A 17,303-nucleotide genomic window follows, 5' to 3' on the forward strand; every position below is an offset into this window, starting at 1 on the left:
TTATTTTCAATATTAATATTTACTGTAATTAAGTGTAGTTGTTTGACATTATACAAATAATTATTTATTTTTAATAAAGTCAGTTATTCAAATATATATTTTTTTCTAATTTTGTTTAATTTATTAAATCTTATATATTGTTATAATATTAGTTATTATTAATATAGACTTATTATACGAAAATATGGCGGATTTTCAAATCTTTTTTTATATTATTATTTTTTTTATATTATATTACTAAAAAAATTAAAAAGATTTGTTTAAAAATATTAAATTACAATATGCGTTGATGGTTTGTTGTTTTTTGATTAACGTTGCGTTGTACGCTTGTTTTTTGTGCTTTGCTATACTTTCTTTTCTTTTGTTTTACAAACTTCGACGTATGAATACACTTTAAAAAGCAAATACATTAATTTCACTACTATGAAACGGCATAGATTTAAATTATTTAATATTAAAATTTTTTTTTTGAGAAATAAATTTTGTTTTGATTTTTGTGGTCAACACTTGAGACACATTTTCTTTTGCTTTCACTTGCGATTTTTTCGCCTTTCGATTTTGTCTATTTATTGTTTTCCAGCATTGTTATTTGCTTTGGCAGTTACACTTGTCACTTTGTTGTTGTTTTTTTCATCTTTTTTTTTGTATTTTTTCCTTGCGCGACTGCAACCTACAGCTGCTAGTGGTTTGTCGTTGCTGATGCTGCTGCTGCTGGTTGGTGGTAGGTAATGGGTGGCTGCTTGGTTGGTTGGTTGGTTGGTTGTATGGTTGGCTGCTGTTTGTAGCCACGAGATGCGTCTTGTCGTTTGATATGTCAAGGTTAAGTAGCCTGAAACTCATACAGCACAACACCGTGGCGAGAGTGTGCACACTTTTGCTGTAATTTTATATTTCTTTTGTAATTTTGCGCTTATAAATTTGCACAATTAAATGGTGTTATTTATTCATTTTTGGTTGCAGACACTTTGTGTTGAGCTTTTGCTCAGTCGAACGTTTTCATAGATTTGAAAAGAAAAAAAAGTTTTCAAATTTTCAGCACCGTAGAATTCTTTGCACTTAGACACTTTGTCTTTAACGCGACTTCCGACATTGAATTTATTTTTGTAAAATTGTCACAGATTTTTCAAACGCACACACACACGCACATGCACGCCCGAAAATCGACAGTTTACGCGTACTAATGCACCGAAAACGCTTGGTTTTCTCTGCAGCGAAGGCGCGGAAGACACGTGTGAGTGTATTGTGTATATTTCCAGCGCATTTTCTCCAGCCAATTGCAAATTTTTTCAAATAATTCTAATATCAATATGAATATATATTTTTTGCTTATTTTATTTCGCCAATAAGCGCTTTTATTTGCTTTACTGCGCGTTTAGTCTATTCAACAAAAAAAATTTGCTTCATTTCCAACGATCCGCTCCGCCTCAATACTTTTCACATTCAACTCAATTCGGCAGCATCCGTCCGCTGTGTATGCCGTTTCAACGCAGCGATTTTTGTCGCTTTGAGTGGCTGCGCGTTCGCTGCTCGTCGGGTCTTTGGGAGGCTGGTTTGGTCGGCTGGTTGCTGCCTGCCGCCCACCCGCAGAGCGCCTATCTCCTGCTCGGTGGCGGTGGCTTGTATGTAAACACCTTTTCACAGCGAATGAGTCGTCCACTTATCGCGTTTGTGTACGTGTGTGTGTGTGTGGATTGAGAATTTATCTTGCAGGCGCACACAATTTTCCCACAGTCAGCGCCACTGCGGCGTTTCAATGTCTCTTCTCTGCGTTTTGTTTTTACTATAGTTGTTGTTGTAGTTGTTTCACGTGCCAGTAATTTCATGTTGTTGGGTTTTAGTATGCTTTGGTAAGCGAAACATCGCACATTTCGCTCCAAATGCATCAAATTTTGGCATCTGGAAAAGCTTTCCGTGTATGCATGTGGTTTTTGTTGCTGTTTGTGTGTGTGATTTTTGTATATGCGCGCGCATTTCCAGCTGTCAGTAGCCATACGGCTTTTCTGACATTTGCTTCTAACTGTTGTAATTTGTTTCCACAGTTGTTTGTTGTTTACGTAGCGGGAAATGTCAACAAAATTTGTAGAAATTGGAGACTCCGTCTTTCTTTAGTTAATTATATCAAAAGTTGGAACTTTTAAAAACAATTTGCATATATGTGTATGAATATTTTCCTTTTTTTATATGCCGAAACCAAATTTTGGCCTAAGGCCGAGGACTTTTGAATAAAATTGTCACAATAAACGAATATAATCATATGAGGTTACTTACAGATTTGCCTCAAGATAGGCATATCAAACGCACAACCTTATTTCTCACTCATTTGTGTCCGTCTTAAGTGTTGTGAACTCGCCTATTTTCCAAACACATGTGTGAGTACAGCCCTTTTCCAAACAACAATTCAGTTTAGGCCGAGAGCTCCATTATTGTTGGAATAAGTACTTAGTTGGTTATTACGGAACCTAATTATTAAGGTTTCCAGTAAAAATTTACATTTTCATGTCCTAAACAGAGTATATTAAGTTTAAAACCAAGTTTATAACATCCAGAAGGAAACGTCGGATACCCTATAAAGTATATATATACAAATAACCAACCCAACGAGTTGAATCGATTTAACCAGGTCCGAAACTTTGTACACGTCCGTTCGTTATCAAGAAGCGGCTCATTTGTCTTCACCTTTGATGTCCAACTACTATAGGATATAGCTGCCATAACACTGACCGATCAAAATCAAATCCTTGTATTAGCAACTTTTTTATTTGTCATAGATTATTGTCCAAGGCAGTACTAAAATATATTGTTCAGATCAGACCACTACAGCATATAGTTGTCATATAAACTGACCAATCAAAATCAAGATAAAAGTCTTTATAAAGGCTCTTTTATCCTTATTAAGTAGTTTTAATTTCACTTGTTTATATCAAAGTGGCTAGAAATGGCTTTGAAATACTAACGTTGTAGAAATTTTAAAAAAAATTTCAAATGGACGGATACTTAATCGACAAAGAACAAGACATAGCGACTACGACTAAAAAAGTTATTGATTTGGTACATCTTTATGAGGTAAAAGTGGTTATATTTAATATTTTCGCTAAACAATAGCCACCAGTTTTATCGATGACTATTTATTATTATTTTCTAGGGTAATTTTTCAGCCATAAAATGCGGTTTTTGGGCTCTGAATTAAATTTTATTCTTATATTTTTTATAGTAAAAATATAAATATACTATTTTTGAAACTTTTAGTAGGCCAAAACAAAAAAAAAATTCTAATAAATTTCTTTTCAGATTAATTGTATAATTTTTTTTTCTTATTATAATATGGTAGTCAAATTATTATCGATGAAATATAAAACTATTGATTAAATTTTTATAAAAATATATCGATTAAAACAGTTGGTAAAAAAGTAAAAAAAAGGGATTTGGACGACTTTTAAATCAGGCTTACTTACAAATAAAATCATAAATTTTTACTATAAAATTCTTTTCGAAAAAAATATCGTCTAAATTACCGAATAAATCCCAAAATAGCTATAGAATTGGTTGGGAATTTTTTTTTATTTTAGTATAACTAAATTAAATATCTCGAAAAAACTCAAAAACAAAAAGACAATTGAGTCGATTTGTAAACAACCTATTTTTAATTATTAAGATTAAATAAAACTTTGTACAATATAATACATTTTTAACGGAAACATATGGACTAAGGAGATAAAAGATAGTTAAAAATAACTATGAAATTTCTTGGAAAATTTTTAATTTTAGCATAGATATTGTATGGATGAAATATAAAATTATCGATTAATTTTTTATTGAAAACTATCGATTGATTGTGATCAAAAATACAAAAATCAAAAACGTAATCGAGATTGGGACAACTTGTGCATCAAAAAAATTTTGAAATTTTTAATTTAGGTATAACCATTAAAACATGATATTTTAAATCAAATGTATGAGATTTAATACCATTGCCGCAAATAAAATTAACAAAAAAATCTATATATTATATCTATTTATATATTTTATTTTTTATTTCAATATGTTTGTACAATTGAGAATTTTTAAAAATTATTTTGCGTTCATCAATTTCTTTAATTGAAATCATACAGTACATATATATCACGCAGATGCCTACAGATGTACTAATATATAATTATATATATATATATATACATATCTGTACAGCATCTTTAGTTCAATTCATTTTTTTTCTGTTTCTTTAAATTAAGTTCATTTTAATTTCACTACTGGGCCTTCGCTTTGAAATATCTGACAAATTTGCGTTTCGTTGATGAATTCATTGAAAACTTTTCAATTCCTTGTTTAGGTCAATGCTGTCATGAAATATGTCTTCAAAAATTTGCGGTAGTGAGAAACTAATTTTTTAATATAAAAGAGAGTACATAATCACTATCTTTGTAATGCGAAGTAAAAATTCAGAAATTAAAACCGGCAAAGATTTGTTTGTAGTAGTACTCATAGAGAACACACTATTATACTTCAAATATTAACAGTTACATCGTTGCATTTGTTAAAGTTCTGGAAGTACCAATGTGGAACTTACAACGTGCAATTCCGTTGCTCCATTGCGATGTTTCGCTCCAGCTTTTTCGGCAAAAACAACAAGTGATGCTGCGGAAAATTAACCACAGATGGCGCGCGAATCGATTCGAAGAGCCAATCGTCACAATAGCTTTTCAGTTGTGCAAGCTCAATGCTTTGCCGAATGAGTGTAGGTAAAAAAGTACAAAAAAGTTCGGAAGCTGCTACCATAGTAACCAGCTGAGCGCAAAAAGCTTTCAATGAAGTGCGAGCAGATGAGCATGAAAAGCTAATAAACAAAAATGAATAATAACGCAAAGCATGAAAGTAAAAGGCGAACGAAAAAGCGCAATAAATGACAGTGAAAAGCATAATGAAAACGAAAGTCAAAGTCAAAGTGAAAGTGGTTGAGGAGAAACTTAAAAAGTAAAGCAAAAAAACAAAAAAGTTCGCTCGAAGAGTTTAGGGAATGAGAACTGCCACAAGAATGCTTTTGAAAAGCGGCATCTATCATTTCTCACCGCATGGACTTGCATTTTTTACTTATTCTTTTATCACTTTGTTATGGTTTTCTTTTTTTCTTTTTATATGTTTGTGTGTATGAAAGTGTGTTTCTTTTGCGCTGCTTGAAAAGAGTAAACTGAATCACAGTGTACCTATGAGCGCATAGGGCAGTAACAAAAACAAATACACGGATAAGAAGCTGTGCGGAGGCATCACAGCACACCGGTGCGTATAAGTGCTCCACTGACGTGTGCTCATGCATATACATACATTCTTATACCATAAACATGTATATATCGTATATACTAGTACATATTTACGCATCACACTATGCAGCTGCACTGCAACTTGTTATTATGTAAACTGAAATGCTTTGCTCAGAGCCCTACGCTGCAGTTACTGCACTGCAAATTAATGATGATGAAGGTGTCGACCGAAAGGTCAAAACGCTTAGAACATTTTGCATGAATGCACACATAGCCACAGAGTAAATGCTTTTTTTTTTTGATTTTTAAGAAAATATGGCTTGATACAGGCATATTTGCATAAATCAATTAACAATTTAATTATGAGTAGTTATTAAATTGTGAAGCTTTATTTAAACCCTTGAGTACTTTAGTACCAACACTAAATATGAAAAAAAGGGAAGAAGATAACTTCTGCAGCGCAGCTATAATACCCTTCACGGGTGCATTTTAATACCACGAAAGGGTATAAAAAGATCTTCATCTTGATTTCTATCGAGCAGTTTATATGACAGCTATATGCTATAGTAGTCCGATCTGAACAATACATTCGACAATTGTTGCCTTGTTTGAAGCAGTAATTCATGCCGCATTCTGTGAGGATATCTTATCTAATGAAATAGTTTTTCATGCAAGGACTTGAGTTTGATCGACGTAATTGTATGGAAGCTATATGTAATAGTGGTCCGATCTAAATCATATCTTCGGAGCAAATATCTTGTCAAATAAAGAAAGTTTTTCATACAAAGGCATGATTTTCATCATTCAATTTGTATGTCAGCTATCTCCTACAGTGGTTTGATTTTGGCGGTTCCAATAAATAAGCGGCTTCTAAGGGACTAGTTCGCGTATATACAGATAGAGCGATAGAGAGATCAAATGATCTCCGGCTTCTTCAATTTATGCTCGAATTGGCATGCCTATTGGCATTAAGTAAATGTAGAGGCATACTGCTGATCTTATTGAAAATATGTACATACATATACGTATGCCAGAAGTTTCTCATGTATCAAAACTTGTAATGTGGTGACGATACTACAAAAACTATTTCCTCAATCTGTGTAATTGATCATGTAATAATTAATCTATTTTCTGAATATTGGAGAATAAAAAGCTTTAAAATTTCTACAATCCAAAAATAAATTTAACTATAAGCCGGCGTTAGCCTTTACAGTCAGTGTTAAACAATGTAATATTTTGTTTGATTTATATGTTTATTAAAAACTTTAAACATGTGGCAAACTTCCCAAAAAATACTTTTAATTTTAAGCCGCGGTTAATGTTTGGCTTGAGTACGATTTTAATAATTAATTAAGTATTTTAAAAATACGTGTATTTTTAAATTAATTATATTTTCTAAACAGGTGTCAGCCCACTAAGAATCGAGAGTATATCGAGCTGTAAGAAACTTTTATCAACTTCAATATGATATTAACAATATTAATAATATTAATAATTTGTTTATCTAATCAATATTTTTGATTAATAATTTGAAAATAGATGGCAGCTCAACTATTAAAATATTATCAGCTTTAAATTTTCTTATATATTTTGCAGTTTGAAAACCATATTGCAGTATTTATTTTCCTTGGCAATTTTTTTAACATAGGAGTACAATTTGTAAACTTGTGGCAACTATCCAACTATTTTGATTTTGACACTGCTAGTGTTAAATAGTATTATTAATTAACAAGGGAAGAAGCATTGAGGATTTAAACATGTAGAAGGAGATGAAAAAATACTGCAATGTCTCAAGCAGCGCTCCAATCTATATATGTACATACATTATGTAGATGTATGCACATATGTAGGTATATGTATATTGACTATAAACTTGTAAACGACTGATAACAGCTTTATCGCATAAAGCAAATTAATGCCAAGTCGAGATTTGCTCAGGATGACTTTTTGTTCATCTCTTTTTCTAATCTTATAAAAGTTGCAGAGAGAAGCATATCATATATACTCTTGAAGTAAATTAAACTGTAGCTCTTGAAATCAATTCAGAATAGCTAAAAAGTTAAAGCCTCTAAACTATACTCTATATTCGTACTTTGGGAATCTTTAGTTGAAGTCTTCATACGTATATCATGCCAGTGGTAGACCAATTACCCGTTCTAATTAAAAGCAACAAATTAACGTTACTCGATATCAAAGAATGGTCTCTATACATCGCCTAAGCAGATTTACGAGACTGTCGCTTGACTGGAATCCGCAAGGAAGCAGAAGTCGTGGCTGATCAAAATTGACATGAAATTGATGAGTAGAGTTCCTATGCTCCAGTTGCAACTAACGATAAACTCAGTATTTCAATCTATTACATAATATATACACATTATTTTGTTTTATTGTGGTCGCTTTTATTTTTACATACTTTTGTCAATATTAAATTAGCGAATTTTTCAAATTTTATTTCAGGAAGTATGGCCGGAGCAAGTGTTTTCACTTATCCAATCCTTATAATAAGACACCTTAGTGTAACCATCTGGTGTATTAGCACCGCAAGTCCTTAGATGATAGCTTGCAATGCCAACCAACAGACCCTTGTAAACGGCGGGACCACCAGCATCACCACCACAAATGCCATTTCCCAGACTCTTGGCTAGGCACAATATAGACGGACTAACCGGTCCGATTTCACTTTCACAATCTTCACTACTTATCGTACGGAGCGCACGACTATACTTTAAGATTTCGTGCTGCGGGATATGTTCACCCAAACGTCCCCAACCGGCAATATTAACGTCCACAGAAACAGGCACATCAACGGTAGTCACCGGAATTGGTTGTATGAGGTTGTTGAATTCTAACGCCGTTTCAAGTTTGAGTATAGCAATGTCGTGGTTGTAATCCAAAAAATTGGGATGTGAAAGAATTTGTGAGACATGGACGACAACGCCGCCGTCCGTGCGATTCACCGAACCGGCCTGCACCGTTAGGAAGTGTGGTAGTAGGCTGAAGATATATATACATATATACACAAATATGCATAAAAATATTATATTCCATTTGTATTTTACCTGTAAACGCAGTGTGCTGCAGTTAGGACATGCTTCTGCGAAATTATGGTGCCACCGCAGCTGTGCTGTTCACCTACGCGCACCGATACAACGTAAGGAAATTGACCCGGCAGCGCATTTGCACCACTGACTATGCGTGGTGTGGGCACTGGTTGGAGAGTATGCGTTTTGAGCGCCGCGTCATCGTCACTCTGTATGGTTTCGGTAACCAAGAGTGATATGACGACTAGCAGCTTGGCGTAGAAAATACGACAGTTCATAGCTGTTACTTTCAATAGTTGAAGTGAATACCGCGAAATGTTGCGATTGCCGGTTTATATACTCGTATAACAGACGCGTGTGCTGCGGGTTTTTGTGAAATTCGAAAAGGCCTAGGGGGCTAGAATAAAACTTCGTTATCTATGCAAATTTATTGCTTTTATTCATAACGATTAACTCATTAGCAGTTGTATTAATTGAACTTTTTTATGTATTAGACGAACATGTTACGGGTATATCGTAGCAGTTGAATATATTATGTAAAAACGTTACTAAGTACGGTTGAACGCAATTCGACTATTTTGATCTGGTTGTTCTTGGTTATTGGTTGAGCCATTAAATTCATTTTTGCGTAATTTTAAGGATCCAAATATCAAGTAGTTGCAACGAGCCACCCACTCCAAATTCTATTTCGAAAGCTATTTCTCAAGTGGTACAAAATCTATTTATAACAGTGGAGAGACTAACATTTTGTTTTTATTTAAATCGGGGTACCTTTTAAATGAGTTACTTTGTGTTTTTTTTTTATTTTCGTATAAAAATTATTTAAAATAATACACAAATAACTATTAAACGTCTCTCCTCTCATTTTAAGGAATGTATCTTTATACCATCCGGCAAGTCGAATCCAAAAGACAGCTATATATTATATGAGAAGCTGGTCATTGCAAAAAAAAAACAAGCTTGAGATTGCCTGCTAAAGGGCGAATACTTTTACGAAAGTTTTTTTTTTATTGTAGTCACTAGCATGACTAATGGATCGGTCCACTATCAAGCCGCTTATACTCAAAGTAGCGACAGTGTTTTTGAGGTATCTGATCGAAATTAACCACGAAAGGTGTGTTTTCATATAATTCTCTAATATATTATTTACTTTAACTGAAAAGTATCGATAACTTTAGCATTAAGAAAGATATTCTAAATCAGTAGAACGTTTTGATAATTTAAATTTGTGTAATTGCTGAATATGAATATAATACATTTTATACGAGACGAAATTGGAAATTGCTAGGTCTGATTCTGATTCCCGATCCGAAAATTTAATAAATTAAATTTAAATTAATAAAGAGTATTTTTTTAGATGTGTGGTTTTCTATGCAACAGTACCTTTTTCAGTTTTTTACAGCTCTTACTAAACTTATACTCAACTTGGTTTGCCATTTTATAATGAACAGACTTACTCCGAGTAAATTAATTACCAAAATTATAGTTCGGTGCACGTGACCCATCCGCGCTTTGTTCAATATTCGGTCGACATAATCGCCAAACAGAGTCAATAATTCGAGCACCCATGGATCTTGATTGAATGAGTATGTTAATAAAGAAAATTGTCCTATTTTTAGTGATGGTAATTCACATGCCATTGTTGAGATGACCTAACATTCTCAAAAAGTCACTGTTTGTTGTACTCTATGGGCAGAGAGAATCATTGGTCCAAAATTTTTCAAAAAATGACGCCGGCCATAACGTTACAGTTGATGGGGAACGCTACAGAGCCATGATTAGTGACTTTTTCGTGCTTGAATTGGTTGATGTGGATGACCTTTGGTTCCGACGAGACGGCGCTACTTGCCAATGAAACTATGGATTTGTTTAAGATTTGGTGAGGAAATTTTTGGTGAGCGAAATTTTTGAAGGCCTGTGGCGTGGCCTCCAAGATCATGCGATTAAACACCACTCGACTTTGTTTTTGTAAGGTCATGTAAAGTCACTTGTCTATGTAGATAAGTTCGAGACGATTGACCACTCGGAAGAGCATATTTGACGCGTTATTGCTGACATGGCGCCCTTCTTGCTGCAAGCAATGACTGAAAATTGGGCCTTTCGGCTGGAATTTATTCGAGCCAGTCAGGGTGCTTACTTGCCCGAAATTATTTTTAAACCATCTACATCTATAAATAGCTATAATCATATTTGAACCTTAAATATACAAAAATAAAAAAGATCGTGCTGAGATAATTTGGTACTGCTCAGATAGAAAGCATGTCAAGTATGTAGTTGTATTACTAAAGAAATATTGTTTTATTTAATGTAAGAAGTTCGGCAGCATCTTCAACAATACACTCCAAGCCACAAAGTTCTAATGATAGAACACTTAACGGGTTTTTCGAAAAAATTTAATTGCTCGTTAAATACTTTTCGAACACCCTCTATGCTTTAGTAAATTTTTACAACCTTCCTTTTTCATATAACTGTCACAGTTTAGCGTGAAGTTTCTTGAAACGTGGAATGCATGAATATCTAAATAATGAGAAATTACATTTAGCGTAATCAACATGAAATTCTATTGTATATGCAATTATCCATAACACCGCTCCCCTTTAAAAAAATAGCTGAAGAGGAAGGGGTTTTCGCAAGATACATAATCAATGGTTGTCGGTGCAAAAGTTTCAAAACTTTAGTTTTAAATGTCTTTTAATTATTATCTCTTAAAGTTAAATGTATAATAATACTCATACGTACGCATTTTCAGTCAACCAATTGCCTTAAATGTTAATTTAAATGTGCCACACTTACCTGTAAAGAAAAAGGTTAAGAAAATAATTAAAATATATTTTTATATATGTATATATAGTTATTTTTTGATTATGTTTAATTTTTTGACTTCTTAAAATATTCTGAAAATATTAACTAGTTCTGTTCGCACAACGATTAAAATATTCTTGAATATGACATATGTATATATATGGCATATAAATATTACCATAATGATGAGACGAATTGAGTTTCCGTTTACTAACTAACAGTTTATTGCTTCAACTGTTTGGCTGGGCAGAGATATGGCGCATTAGACTTGATATGTCTTGACGCATAGCTAAAATAGTCAGTAAATTTCTTTAAAAAACCATAAATTGACACTCCCAGCAAATTTTTGAGCCCGAGTATTCACTTTTGGTAGAAAGTGAAGCATAGTAGCGCCCACTAAAGGGGTTAATTGGGTTTCAAAAAAAAAAAAAAAAATGTTTATTGTCTTATTTAATTCTATAACATCTTTAGAATATTATTCTAAGCTTTCAAGTTGATACCAGTAATAGTTTTGGAGATACAGCTTTGAAAAGTTCCGCGCTCGAGGAGTTTAGCTTTATGGTCACTTAAAACTTTAAACGCGTTCTTGTGTATGTATGTTCGGAATAAAAAAAAGTTTGAATAAAACATTTCTTATTTTATGTGACAAAAAAAAAATGAAATGAAAATAGGGCTTTTTGCTCGACGAAACCCATGTAACCCCTAAAGGATACATATTTAATAAAATACCAATCAGCAAATTACTATATTGACCTTGGCTCAAAACAGCCTAGTTTCTTTATATGGTACATAATAATGATCTCTAACTGTTAGAAGATTTTGTAGCGCAAATATAAGGCAATATGTGAAACATCTTTACCCCATATAGTCCAAATGTTCGATTATGTTAATTGAATGAAGAATTTAGTCTGATTTTTAGACTTTTTAGAAAACAAATTTTTGCATAACTCAATAAAAACGAGAATTTTCTGTTTTGCTATTTACTATTATATTTTTTCACTTCTTTTATATACGACTTCCTCGAATCTTGGTTCAGCTACCTAGTTTTACTACAAAACAGGAATATCGTCAAGATACTCGAACTAAATTTACTAAAATTTATTAGGTGGATATGGATTATTAATATTGATAGAGAATATTTTGTTAAGAATAGTGAGAAGTTAGCCAAATATGAGTTAAGTTGGCCAATATCTTCCGCTTGAAACTGCATGAATTCGTTCTTCAACGAACTCTGTTGATCTATATCATCTCGTCGCTTTATTGATATTGGTTGATTATGCTACAAGTCTGAATTTAAGTGACAGTTAAGCAAGAGATAAAGGGACACAGGTCATAAGGCGCTGAAGTGACAGAGAGTTTATTAAGTAATTTCAAACAAGTTTTTATGAAGATTATATACGTAATTAAGCTTAACACTATATATTGTGTAAGGTTTTATGTTTTAATATATTATTTATGATTTTACTTTTATATACGCGCAGTATGTGTGACAGAAAGTCCAAATTTTTTACTCCACAAAAATTTAGTAAAAACTTTAATTCTTTGACTGTTTCTTTCCGAAAGGCGCTGGAGCTGTAATAAGCAATATTTGGCCATTTAAAATTTACACAAACACATATATATATATATATATGCCTGTGTTTAGGATAGTATGTATTTGATTAAATCAGGTGTAAAAGTTTTGGTTTGAGTGAGCGAAGTAATGTGTGAAAAATCCTCTCTTTTTTAACGAGTTGTGTGCATATCGGCTGTTGACACCAGCAGGCAGGTGATGATGATGTATTTTTGGTAAATAATTAATGTTTAACAATATGCTCTAAAAAAAAAGACGAAGAGGACGGGAAACATATTTTTAAGAATTTTATATTGATTCACTGGTTCAACATCGGCAGTGTTTAGTATTTAAAAGGACACAAAGGCAAGTTAAAATTCAGTTGAGTCCTTTCTGATGCAAATTTATTAAATTCTCCGAAACTCATACACACAAATTTCGGTAAAATTTTTAGCTTAACGTATTGTTATGACCGTTACATTTTAAGCTAATAACTTTTCACATTTTCATTTTAGTTTGGTCGCAATGCGAGCTCAGTGAATTAGTTAGAATTTTCCAGTGAATTGAATTCCATGGCCATAAACAATAAATTTTCCAAGCGAGTGCAGGGTAATGATAGCATCATTACGAAAATTCCTAAACATTGTGTGTGATATGCATGAGTGTGCATAAGTGTGTGCTTGTATGTGTGTGGATGGATGTCGATATTGTTGTTGGCCTTCAACTATTTTTAGTGGAAGAGATTTTTGCCAAATTTTCTGTTGGCGGCAAACTGTTGTTGGGGTGGGCATTTGGAGACAAAAAGGGTGTGCATTCGCAGTAAATTGAGAGGCTCGTACCATGTGGATGACATACATACATACATATACTTGTCGGACAGTATAACCGTGTGAATTAGTAAGAGAATACTTATATGGGGTTTTGGAGATTTGATAAGTTAATTTGAATGAGGGCTTCATATCTGAGGTTTAAATAATATGTTAGCATAGCACGAGAAGTGATGGGATATGAGAGCGAAACGGATAGTCTGGATTGGGATAGGCTACAGTCTAATACGATAAGACACGGTAGGTTAAGATATGCTCTGTTAGGTTAGATTAAGATAGTATAAGATTGAATAGTATCGGATAGTAAGGAAACGAAAGGAAAGGATGGGATGGGACGAGGATAAAATAAATAGCATCCATCAAAATAATAGTGATCATACAGTATAATAGGGGAAAGCATAGTACAAGATAGTATATAATATCGTATGCAACAAATAGAGAGCTGTGATAGCGGTAGCTTACTTCACCACAACTCTCTACATTATTGTATATACAACTTCGTCACCAATAATCAAAAGGCAACTGGGAAAAGCAAATGAGAAAACAACAAAAGAGATACTATCTAGTCTACAAGGTTGTTGCTGTTGATGCCATTGCAGATGCTGACGCAGACGTCGACCCAGTGAAACCTTGAACTGCTTATGCATACTAAGCAATAAGAGTATCCATGCAAATATCAGTATGTCTGTGTAACTGCATTTATTTAAATGCGTATGCATTTATTTAAAAGATTTTGAAGTATTTTATGTGCCTGAGGAAATGAAAACTTCCGAGTAAATTTTTAATGCGAAAATACGATTGATTTATGTTGGGAAAAATACTGTGAATATGTATACGAATTGAGTAATTAAAATGAGTATAAGTATGAATTCTAATAAAAAAAAATGAGTATGTTTTAGAAACAAATATGAAAGCGATTTTGAATGTAAAGTTTTATATGTATAGGTATCAGACAATAAATATGAGTATGGGTATGAGTACAAGTATAATTATGTGTATGTATATTGTTTTTAAAATTCGCTCAAATGCGTAAAAGACAATAAGTAGGACTATGAGTATGGATATAAGTATGAGTATGAGTATAAATATGAATACATTTGAAAAAAAATTACAAAAATGTGAAAACGATTTTGGAAATAAAATTTTGTATAAATACTTACAAGATAATAGAGTATGAACTGAATTAAGCAAAATAGCGTAGAAGGGAAAATGTAATAATACATATAACGGTAATATAATATAAGTAAGAGAGTTTAGGTGCAACATCAGCGTACTCTACGAATACACTATTGAAAATATGAATATGAGAGCGCATTAAATAGTAAATATTAGCATAATGAGTGTACGTATGAGTATATATTTATATATGAATATAGGTGGCAGTTTATATACAAATATTTTTTAAAATTCTTGAAAAATAATTAATAGCAGTGTGAATATGTATACAAATCTGACTCGAACATAAATTTGGCTACCTCAAAGAGTGACTGACAAACTAATGAACGCCAAACAAATATGTAAATTTTAATCATCATGAAAAATTATATACATCGCACTATAATATATAGTTTTGGGAATTATTGACTTTGTTACATACGAGTATGCATATACATACATACATACGTTTGCATGCACAAAGCGCAAACAAACAAATTTGCTTCATTAATTGAAATTTTTCCGCAGTAGTTATTTAGTGTTTACTTGAACATATACATAGTATATATATACGGTATACATACGCATATGCAATAGATTTCTATATTATTATGTGTTAAATAACTGCTCATAGGTATGCAATTCCATGTGTAAACTTATACACTGCATATACGCTTATACTGTACATGCGTACAACCATATGTGTAAGTATACGTTACAGTTTGAACAATATTAAAGTCATGTCAACCACTTCATTTTCAATATGCTGTGTGTATTGACTTTGTACTATGTAATTTAATCAAATAAATGTCAGCATAAATACTGACCCTATATTTATGTACATACTATACGCGCACTGTATATTAAAAGCCAAATACAACCACGTAGCGAATTATTAAATCAATGAGGAAAAACACTAGTTTATAATTAGAAGCCAGTTTGTACAAGTATAATAGCTATATGCTATAGTGATAGTCCGATCTGAACAATTAGTTCGGAGATTGTGGTATATTAATCCATACCGAATTTCGTAATGATATCTCGTCAATTAAAAAAGTTTTCCATATAAGAACTTGATTTGGATCAATTAGTTTGTATGGCACATATATTCTATAGTGGTACGATATGGGCGGTTCGAACAAATGAGTAGCTTCTTGTGGAAAAGAGTAAGTGTGCAAAATTTCGTAGCGAAATCTCAAAAACTGAGGAACAAGTTCATGTACGGACGGACACACATGGCTAAATAGACTTAGCTCATCACGCTGATCATTTATATTGTATATAGATTTCATAGGGTCTCCGAATATTTCCTTTTGGTTGCTTAATATACCCTGTTTAGTCTCTTTTTATATAAATATATGTATTAAAAATTAATTGTAGCTTAGCCTATAACAAGTAGTTGATTTCCCTACAGGGTGAATAAACATTAAACAAATGTGCGTTATTGTAGTATCTATGTATGTATACTTCTATGTATGTATACTAAACTTTTGCTTTCAACATATCTACTGTATATTGGCATGTGTGTGCCCCGTAATTGGGAGTGTCAAGCCGTTAAGTGATTTAAAAACCTCAACTGTGTTATTTTTGCCTTTAATTTACTGTAAAATTGGTTAGTTGAGTGTGTGCCAGTAATAAAATTTATTTGCAAAACGAAACAAAAATTTAAAGCAATGTAGCGGAGCAGCTACCATATAGAGACATTGTTATAAATGGTTAAAGTTACAAAGTGAAAAAGCCAAACATATTAGTTGAATTGTTGTCAGTTTAATGCGATGAAATATATTTTACTGTAAATATGGCTGAATTTTATAATAAAGTTTGTTGAAAATAAAAAATATTGGGCAACTGCATCAGTACTGTGGTCATTGGTTAAGAAACTAAGGCAAAAGTTGTGTAAAAGACGTGGTATGAAAAAAAAAATTGTGTGTCGAATTTTTCTAAACTGAAAGTTGTAAATAATGTAAAATTTTATGTTAAAAGATATTTCTTGTAGGATATTGGAATTTGGAATAGGATTAAAACTCAAACTCACAGAGAAAAATTTAGTAAATTATGCTTGATTATTGGGACTTGACGTAATGTTGTAAGCTAAATTTGAAGCTAATATCATCAAAATATGATTTATATAATTTATTACTAGTTGGTGGTCTCATGGGACTCTTTTTAAACAATTCTTACGCCAATATAAAATAATATATAACTCTTTCAAAGGAAATGTTAGTTTTTACCGCTTCTATTGCCTACACAAAATATCAGTAATCAATAAAATATTTGCGCCACAATGTAGGCAACATTTTATTATATTATTATTTAATATTTTTTTAGAGCATTTCTTATTTTAATATTATTTAAATTAAAACCAGAGTTAAGAAAAAAATATATGCTGCGTTTACTTGCAGTTACTAATTTAATTTTTAATAAATTTTTGTATTTCCGGTTACTAGTACTTTTTCACACAAGTTAGATTGAACTTCAGTTTTTATTTATCTTTTGTGGTATTAAATTATGACCGAGGCACTACTGTCATTCCAATTAATTAATGGCAATGCTGCTGGTATTTGCCTACTTTGTATTTGTATTAGCTCTGCCTTCTATTTACTTGCTGAAACCACAGGATTTATATTTATAGCTACTCAACTTGAACATAATTAAAGTGGCTGGGGACTCGAGC

The 17,303-nt window shown here is 32.3% G+C and overlaps 2 protein-coding genes across 14 annotated transcripts in view; both read right to left on the minus strand.

Annotated features, from left to right (window-relative positions):
* Nucleotides 1–17,303, minus strand: part of Sh (Potassium voltage-gated channel protein Shaker) — a 392,327-nt gene that overhangs the window by 117,035 nt on the left and 257,989 nt on the right. The window lies entirely within an intron of this gene.
* LOC118683484 (serine protease SP24D-like) lies at nt 7,633–8,687 on the minus strand. The gene is made up of 2 exons (XM_070110060.1): nt 8,312–8,687; nt 7,633–8,246 (listed from the first exon to the last, which is right to left on the minus strand). Exons 1-2 carry the CDS (start codon nt 8,569–8,571, stop codon nt 7,706–7,708), a joined length of 801 nt encoding a protein of 266 aa, XP_069966161.1. The 5' UTR covers nt 8,572–8,687; the 3' UTR covers nt 7,633–7,705.

The sequence above is a fragment of the Bactrocera oleae genome, chromosome 5 (assembly GCF_042242935.1).
Source record: "Bactrocera oleae isolate idBacOlea1 chromosome 5, idBacOlea1, whole genome shotgun sequence".
Taxonomy (NCBI): domain Eukaryota; kingdom Metazoa; phylum Arthropoda; class Insecta; order Diptera; family Tephritidae; genus Bactrocera; species Bactrocera oleae.

What these genes read in the sequence shown, in the direction of transcription:
- LOC118683484 (XM_070110060.1), bottom strand. Translation starts at nt 8,571, where the DNA reads ATGAACTGTCGTATTTTCTACGCCAAGCTGCTAGTCGTCATATCACTC. An exon ending in GCAGCACACTGCGTTTACAG is followed by an intron (nt 8,247 to 8,311) that starts GTAAAATACAAA and finishes ATATATCTTCAG; the next exon opens with CCTACTACCACACTTCCTAA.